The sequence below is a fragment of the Nannospalax galili genome, unplaced genomic scaffold (assembly GCF_000622305.1).
Source record: "Nannospalax galili isolate Female #2095 unplaced genomic scaffold, S.galili_v1.0 scaffold646, whole genome shotgun sequence".
Taxonomy (NCBI): Eukaryota; Metazoa; Chordata; class Mammalia; order Rodentia; family Spalacidae; genus Nannospalax; species Nannospalax galili.
Window position 1 is genome coordinate 1,021,483 of NW_008355279.1, and position 9,195 is coordinate 1,030,677.

The window sequence follows — 9,195 nt, forward strand, 5'->3', positions numbered from 1 at the left end:
TGCTACACACGCGCTCACACCCCTTCTCCCCTCCCCCAGTGGTTGCGTCCGTGACATCATCATCATGGCAACAAGAGCTGCAGCCTGGGACCGTGGAACCCGTGTGATTCCCGGCGGCGGCGGCGGCCGTGGCGGCAGCACCAGCGGCACCACCCGACCCGACGAACGCGCGACGGCTTCTCTTCCGCTGCCTCTAGCCGGGAGCTTCTGAGGAGGGGGCCGCCGCACAGCTCCTGCCGCCCCACGCGCCGCCGCTCGTCTCGGCGTCAGCTTGAGGGGAGGGAGCCGAACCGAGGAGGGGAGGAGGCGCCGCTTCGGAGCCGCCGCCGCTGCTGCCGCTGCCGCCGCTGCCAGGTCGCCAGTGAACGGGAGGCGGTGGCGGCGGCGGCGAACATGTTTTCTGTGAGGATTGTGACTGCCGACTACTACATGGCCAGCCCGCTGCAGGGGCTGGATATTTGCCAATCACCCCGCACCCAGGTCCCTGTCCAGAAGGTGCCGGTGGTACGAGTCTTCGGAGCAACCCCGGCAGGTAAGCGGGCGCGGGCGGGAGCGCGGGGTCTCTGCCGCGCACAGGCGCGCACGGCGCCGGCCTTGCCGAGGTTGCTGCAGCGTCTTCCCTCTTCTCCCTGCTCACCCTTTCTCCCGCGCGTGACAAGAGGCGCAAAAAAAACAAAATGTGGGTCCGAGCTAGTGCTGCGCCCCCCTCCGCGGCCGAGAGGCGGCGGCGCCCGGGCTTTGCACTGCGAGGGCCGGGCAGCGCTCTCACCGCCCAGGGTGGACCGGGGGCTGCCTCCATGTCCCCGTGGGTCGGTCTGCGGGTCCTCCGAGGTCGGTCGCCGAAGGGACCCCGGTCCTCCTCTGCGTCTCCCAAGGGCCCCGCTAGAAATGGCTTTGAGAGCCGAGGGGAGGTGTCAGTTCGCTCGTCTGGCGCTTGCCTTGGCCTCTTCTCACACTCGCTCTCCTCTGCCCCTTCTGGAGATGCCGTGGCCTTAAGAAAGTGGCGCCCGGAGCCAGATAGTCTTTCTCGTTGGAGTGACCATGTGGCTGTGCTGGGAGTGCGGGTCGTGACTGCCTAGAGTTCAAAGCCTGTGCGTCTGGGGACCCAGCGGCATCCTCGGGCGCAGTGCTTTCAGGAAATGTGTATCCGTGGAAATAGGAGTTAGATGTTTGTCGTCCAGTGTACAGGGTTCCAGCTCGTGGGGTGAATTCCTTGGGAAATGCAGCCAGGCTCAGCAGCGTAGACGGTTTAAATGCCCTCAGACCAGGTTGTAGGGTTGCGCTTGAAATACAGATTTAAAAAATACTTGAAGAAATGGTAGGGCGGGAAGACAGCAATGACAGAAGCTGCGTCTGGAACGCTCTTGGGAGTTTATAATGTACATAGGGTAGAGGCCAAATACACAAGGTGTTTGTTTTTTGTTTTTTTGTTTTTTTTTTTTAAGTTGTTTTGCTTTTCTAAATGCTTTAAACTGCCCGAATGAAATGAAGCTATATTCTGGGAAGAATGTTCTTGCCAGTGTATTGCCCTGTGGGATTTTCGATAGCATTTCCCACTTGATGCTGCTTGCCCTCGTCACATTCTTCTTTATTACTACAGTCAGCGTTTGGAGACTACCTAGATAATAGCACTTTCCCAAATACAGGCACTCATTCCAAACTGTTATCTTTTATGTGGATTCTCTTTGTTAAAAATGTCAACGCTATAAATGAGATTTGGTAAAACACTCTTTTTTGAAATAGTGAAAGATTTTGATGCTGTGAACCTTGAAAGAATTTGAGTGCTATTCACAGTTGGTAGAAAGTGTAGCAGTTGAAACTTGGAAGGCTGGAAAATAGAGGCGTTTAAAGTGTTTTGAAGGATAGGTTTTCTGCCCTTTTACATATCGTGATGCTGTATTGTTCTGATTTAGAATTTCAGTGCAATATACTGCCTGCTCTCACATCAGATGCAGAGAAGGATGGTAGTGACGATGATAAGCTCTGAAACCGGATTTCCAAGTTGTAGAGCAACATACTAATAAAATATATTGTGGTTTTATAGTTTGTATGGTGGTTGGGTTAATTTCCTAGTTATTTTTTTTAATCCCTGCTACATTAGACATTAAATAAGTGTCCCTGAGTGATTTTCTATTTTGTAGAAAATTTTTGTTTGTGGAAATAAATGGATTTCAGTTATGCTTAACAGTATGAGTCTGTGAAGGAATCACACATAAAGATTATGGTATACACTTGTGTTCTGAGTATTGAACTGTGAACTCTTCCAGGGTAAGAGTTTCTGTTTTTCTCCTGAATATCTTACAGTAGTTTGAGAGCCCCTAATTTGAATAAAAAAGCCCAAACTCTGTTTTATGATATACTTTGAAATGTATAATGTAGATGAATAAAAAGTAAATATTTTGATGGGGGGGAACAAATTCAAGTGCTAAGGATTATCAGATTGGACTATATAATACACGGCCTCAAAGAAAAATTTCTCTTTCAAAGCCTGACAGTGCATGAATGGAAATGACACAGTGGGACTCATTTGTACAATTAATATGTGTTAATAATTATAAGAATTTACTTGGTTCAGAGATGCCTTGGAGCTGAGGTCAGAGAGAAAACAATAAAATAATTCCTTAACAAGAGAAAAACAATTGAAGTCCTTGGCATACATTTAAAGTTTCAATTTTCATTAATCAAGCTAGCATTTTCAATGTCAGAAACTCCCATTGGAATTAATATTAATTCAATAGCAACAAAAACTAAACTGCAGAATTTTCTGCTCTGAATTCTCTTCCCAAAGAAAACTAGTTCAAGCCATCCAGAAAAATAAAACTTGAAAACAGTTAATATGAAAAAGAGGCCAGAATACCTTATTAAAAATCTGAATGTTAGAATTTTAAATGTGAAAACCAACTTATCACTATGAAATGCATATTGTCTCTATCTTTACTAACAAAATAAATGAATGAAAATTTGTAACACCTGATAAAGCCATGCTACATAAAGTGCCGTAAATAGAAGCCTTTAATATGTAAAGTACATTTTGGAAGTCCTTAAATCTTTACTTTGGTTTGGGGAAAAGATATTTTTAAAATTGAATGTACTTTACAAAGGAGGTCCTGAAGAAATTTTTCTACCAAAGCAGCTATTTAAGAATTATAAATTTTGATCTGATTGGATTAATACATTTTACTAGTACAGTTTTTCTGTTATTGCATGAAAACTAATTTTCTGCTTTAGGAAACAGTCCAGTTAACTTTTGTTGTCCTCTTTTAGGGACATATTTTCAGTAATATGAATAAATGTCTTGAGTTTAAAAACTTCTTTATCTTGAGTGATAAAATTTGAAAATAAGTATTAAAAATTGAACATATTTGAAGTTCTGACGGACAGATTTAATCATCTGCTGACTAAAGATAGTGTGATTCCTTAGAGAATCACTTAAATTTTTTTTTTTTTCATATAAGTGATGGAATTACTTTTTTAAAAAAGCTCTTTGCTGGGGCTGGAGAGGTGGCTCAGCAGTTAAGAACACTGTTCTTGCAGAAGACCCGGGTTTGAATCCCAGCACCCACATGGCAGCTAACTGTCTGAAACTCCAGTCCCAGGGAATCCTACAGCCTCTTCTGTCCTTTGTGGGCATTGCATGACACAGGTGCTCTTACATGCAGTCAATACACGCATATACATAAATAAAAATAATAAAATTTTTTTAGAAGTCCTTTGCTTTTTAGAACTCTTTTTTAAAAATTACATTTATTTATAATTTTTGAATGTTCAAGTGTGTACATGTGTGTGTGTGTGCACATGCTTGCTCACCAGTCTGTCTGAAGGTCAAAGAGAATGTGTTCTCTCAGTCCACCATGTAGGTCCCTGGGATCCAACTCAGATCTAGTTTCACAGTAAATGCCTTTACCTGCTGAACCGTCTTTCCATCCTTAAACTTGTTTTTTAAATGACTTGAACATTACTTTGATGCAACTATGTCCTAAGTAGTAGTATTTGTAGAATAATTGGTTAAATTTTAAATGACATTTTAGTATTATGTTTTAGTGGGGAAAAAAAGCAAGGTTATGAATAAAGTACAGGACAATGTTTTTTTCACTTATGTCTGAATGCGGGTGTGACTACTCAGGGAATTTGCTTCACATAAAATCCTGGGGCATCCTGCTGAGGACCTAACTGGATACTGTCCAATTTCCACATCTCACCTTTTGCTTAGTTTCTTGATATAACTCCCTTTATGCTGACCTTAGACAACTCTTGATTTTCCCAGCATCAGGTTACACATAATTATCCTTTCAAAGAGCTTCCCTGCTGAGATGAAAAGTAGGAGTAAACAGAAGCCTGTGAGATGTTCACAAACCGAGTAATTAAAACAAAGTAGGCCAAACAGACTACAGAGGGAGCTGCTTGTCTTTAAGATTACTGTAAGGATCTCTTATTACTTCTCTCTTGTAAGTCTTCCTCCAACTTGGTTCTATATTTGGTAGATTGTTGTAGATATTAACTGTTAAACATGAAATTGGGTGGTTTTTTTTTTTTTTTTTGAACATAAGAAATTGTAATTCTGAAATGTTGTATAAGGACTTATTTGGGTGATATATTCTTATATTTTATAAACCTAACTAATGAATGACCTTTTTTTTTTTGGTAAATTGGTAGATTATTAAATAACTTTGATAAATATGATTTTGAAAACTATAGAACTTAACTAAGATTATAAAAATTTAATGAGAATCTTGTTTATATCTTTTTTGGATAAACATTAAAATAAACATTAAAAAATAGTAAGATCAGATAATACCTATGTGATTATAATTAGAGATTTTAAGGAGCACTACAGAGATTTAGTTAGCCTAATCACAAACAAAATCACTTGGTCACTAGTAAATATTGACATCCTGAGTAGAAAATTTTATTAGTTTTTTTGAATTGTATTTGGTTAAAATCATAATTAGCAAATTAGAGACTGGGGTCCTCTTAAATCTGGGCTAGTAGACTCCTTTGATATGCGATTCAGTTCATTCAGTGAACATTATGAAGAACTGTGTATGTTAAGTAATATTTTATGTGCCGTTGTTTAAAGTTTTACCCTCCAGAAACTCAAATCAGTATAGATGATAGATATGTAAACATAAATTGAACATAGAATGATTAGACTATAATAGAAACGTGTATATAATACATTGAAGACCCCAAAAGGAGGGCGTAGTAAATGATCTCCTGACACAGGCATAAAGGGGAGTCCAGGGAAGGAAGGTGTCATGAAGGAAGTATGGATTAAGTCATCTTAAACTTTTAAAGAATTAAATATTTCTAATAGAGGAATAGATACAAGGTAATTCACAAATGAAGAAAACAAGATAGGCAGCTGGGCAATGTATCTACCAAAAATCCTTGAACTGTTTATTTTTGACCCATTACTTCTAGTTCCAGGGATTTTAATTTATGAACATAAATCTTCACAAATCTGATTATCTTTTTGAATCCATCTGCTTTTCATTATTTATCACTGTAAGTTCCTAGCATTTTTGAAAAGGTTTACTACAGTAGCCTCCTAATCTTGATTTATCCCAATCTACTCTGTCCCCTTCTAATCTGATTTCTGCTGTGTAATCAGATCTTTTTCAAAATGCAAACCTGATTGCATCACCCTACTACTTGATGTGCTTCAGGGGCTTTCCATTGTGTTTAGAATACAGACAAAACTCCATGTTTTAATGCAGTGTCATCTACCTGTCTCACAAGGTCTTCCGTAGTGTGGCCCCTACCTTTCTGTTCAGTCATGGCTTGAGCCATTTTCTTTTTGCCTTGCTCTTTGTGTTCCTGCCATATTGGCATTATTTCAGTCCCCTTTTCTTGCCATGCTCCCTCTCACAATGAAAGTTTTGTACCTGCTGTTCCTTCTGAGTAGAATGTTTTCTTTTCCTTCTTCTGAACTCCATTTTATCTTTCCTCAGGGAACCCTTCCCTACCCATAGTCTCAATGCTCCTTCATAGCACTTGCTGTAGTTACCGTTTTGTGTATGTTGGAGATTAATGTCTGATACTTCTTCAGTAGAGTGTAACCTCCAGAAGTGCTGCTAATGTTTCCTTTTGTTCACTATTATAGAGTTAATGCTTAACTAGAATGCTTGAAACTTAAGCATTTATTGAAAAAAAAAATAGATCATCTGATAGTCATCACAGAGAATAACCCCAAATATCTAATAATTGGGAAGTGGTTTCATGGGAAGTGGTTTCATAAGTGGGGCATATTCCTGTGAAATACTATGTATCATTAAATCATGTATATAGTGTATATAACATGGAGAAATGCTGTCATATTTTGTGAAAATAATCAGTTTATAAAATAGTCACAAAATGCAGAAACAATTATTGAAGTGTAAAGGTTGGTTCTTTGTAGAAAGTGTGTTTTGTATTTTTCAGATTTTCTACAGAGAACATGTATTGATTTTATAATTTTTAAAAGACCTCACATACAAGTTAATGAAAAACCAATTTTCTAGATGTAGTTCAGAATTTTTTTTAATATTCTATTATTTTTATTTTTTGTGTGTATGAGTGTATATTGCCTGCATATATGTAAGTGCACCTGTGTCGTGCAGTGTCCACAGAGGTCAGAAGAAGGCGTCAGATACCCTGGAACTGGAGTTATGGATGGTTGTTAGCTGTCACGTGGGTGCTGGGACTTGAACCTGGGTCCTTTGTAAGAGCAGTCAGTGCTCTTAACCACTGAGCCATCTCTCCAGCCCAAGTTTTTAATTTTTAAAAAGTATTTTTGTTTTTATTTTATGTGTATGAGTGTATGAGTAAAATACCTGCATGTATGTAAGTGCACCCATGTCATGCGATTCCTGCAGAGGTCAGAAGAGGGCATCAGATCCTCTGGAACTGGAGTTTCTGATGGTATTTAGATGTCGTGTGGGTGCTGGGAACTGAACCCAGGTCCTCCGCAAGAACAGCTAGTGCTCTTAACTGCTGAGCCATCCCTTCAGCCCCAGAAATAGTTTTTAAAAGATGTATGAGGTTCATTATGGTCTCCAAAATAAATATCCACTAAAATCATAATTGCATGATGGTGTTTTGGTCTTGGTTATAAGTTTAGTTTAGAAATTTGCAAAAGCAATTCTTGTATTAAACTAGCAATTTCCAGTTGATGTATAGCCATTTATATATACTTATTTTAATTTTAAAGTGGATGTGTGAGGGTGTTTCTGGTATTGAGAGACCTAGGGCCTCGTATATACTAGACAGGTGTTCTACTTCTGAATTCTATCCCCAGGCTGTGAAATGTTTTAAAAGGTGGCATGATTTTGGCACATGACAGCAATGCAACAGAGTTGAAGTCAGAAATTAAGTAAAAAAAAAAAAATTAATTAAATTAAAAAAAATTTTTAAAAAAGAAATTAACTCAAATATTTGTTACTAAAATAGATACCACTTTAACCTACCAGTTAGGAAAATAACAATTATTTAATAAGCATTGTTTGGGGGTCTAGCTACTATTCCAGAAAAATTTTAAAGTTGGCTTTCAGAGGAGTTAGTGATTTAAATGTGAAATAAGAAACAGGATAATTATTTTTTATGTAGCCTAGGAATGACAAACCTTTCATAGTATGAAAAAAATAGCTGAAGCTGGAGGCTGCATTTTATGACACAGAAGTGAAATTCTGTATGCGGAAAAACAATCAAATTCAGAGGTAAATAGACTACATTCATTTGTACTTTTGAAAAAAGGCTAATTTCCTGTTAATAGATAGGTACTACCAATTGAAAAAACGAGCAAAAATTTTTATAATAAAATTGTGAATAACAGCTACAGCATGCTCTTTATCATCTGTCACACTTGCAGGGTTATTCAGGATAACTTAAGAAAGGAGGAGTGGCATTTTCATACATTGTTGATAGCATTCGTGTTTGGTGTAAAGCAGTTTTGTAAATTTCAGAATTAAAAAGGGCACATTTATTATAAACAAGCAATCCAGGCAAGGAGTTTATGCTCCAGATTTTGCATATATGTCAAATAAAATGTAAGAATATTTATGACAGCATTGTGATACAACACTGTGCGTAGAGCAGTGGTGCTATCTCTTAAGATGGAAGAGGAAAAAAGCAAGTTGTGCGTTTTAGGAAGAGGTACAGAATGTAATGCATATGGAACAGCTATAAGATATATGAGAATTCGGTAATAGTGATTGCCTTTAGTGAGTAGAACTGCCGACTGGAAGACAAAAATGGACCCTCTTCCCCTCCAGTATTATATTCCAAATAATATTTGATAATTTTTTATTGTGTACATATAATATCTATTCAAAGTAAGTATTTTTAAGGTATGTTGTAGTTACAGGAAATGGTAAAGCAGAAAAAGAAAAAGCCCTAATTGTAGCAGTTAAAAAATGATTGCTACAATGCTGTGTTTAAGTTTTGTTCCAGGTCTTCTAATTCGGAGCCTTTAATTGATGCATATGGCTCATCTGGTTGGCCCTATTCTTATAGGGGCTGAAGGGGGGAGTTCTCTTTGGGGTTCCTGTAAACCCCAGGATGAGTGATAATCAGCAGTTAATGCTCCTTTTGATATTTTAAGTCCTTTAATGGAGGTGCAATTTACTAAGTGCAATGACTTCAGCCACCAGCCACTGAGGATGCAGCTGCTTCCTAAAGAAAAGAGAATGTGGAGCTGTAGCGAGTTTGTTTTCAGGCACCTGAGGAGCATGGCATCCTGTGCAAGGTGCATCCCACTGGTGATGACAAGGAAGCAGAGTGGGGGGGAGGGCACCTCGTGGCCTAAATCTCTGGTTCACATCTATTGAATCTGCTTGCCATGTGCAGTTGATGTACCATTTTAGCTTGCTACATAATAAAATGTTTATTCCTTAAAAAAATTTCATTATTTTGAAATATTCTTGATGTGAAAACCTTTGGATTCAAAATTCATTCATATTATGAATTTTAGCATTACATATGTCCAAGAATTTTAGCATTACATATATCCAATATTTACGTTAATACTTAAACGTTTTTTAATTATATGGGAAAAAATACAGTTTTTTTCACTAACCATCCTGCAGTTATTCCATGTATCCTACTATTGATCAGGGTGTTAAAGAGTGTTGGTTATAATGTGAAAAGAGTTGAGAAATACCATTTTAGTCTAATCATGTATGTGTGTGTGTGTGTGTGTGTGTGTGTGTGTGTGTGTGT

General features: G+C 38.5%; 1 protein-coding gene across 2 annotated transcripts in view; it reads left to right on the top strand.

Moving 5' to 3' along the window:
* The first annotated feature begins 39 nt into the window (after nt 1-39).
* Nucleotides 40-9,195, top strand: part of Rev3l (REV3 like, DNA directed polymerase zeta catalytic subunit) — a 171,754-nt gene continuing 162,598 nt past the window's right edge. For both annotated transcript variants that reach the window (XM_029555725.1, XM_008852401.2), the window contains exon 1: nt 40-532. Coding sequence is in view for 1 of the 2 variants with exons in the window: in XM_008852401.2 (XP_008850623.1) it covers nt 394-532 (139 nt within the window). In the remaining variant the exon portion in view is untranslated. The remainder of the gene's footprint in view (nt 533-9,195) is intronic.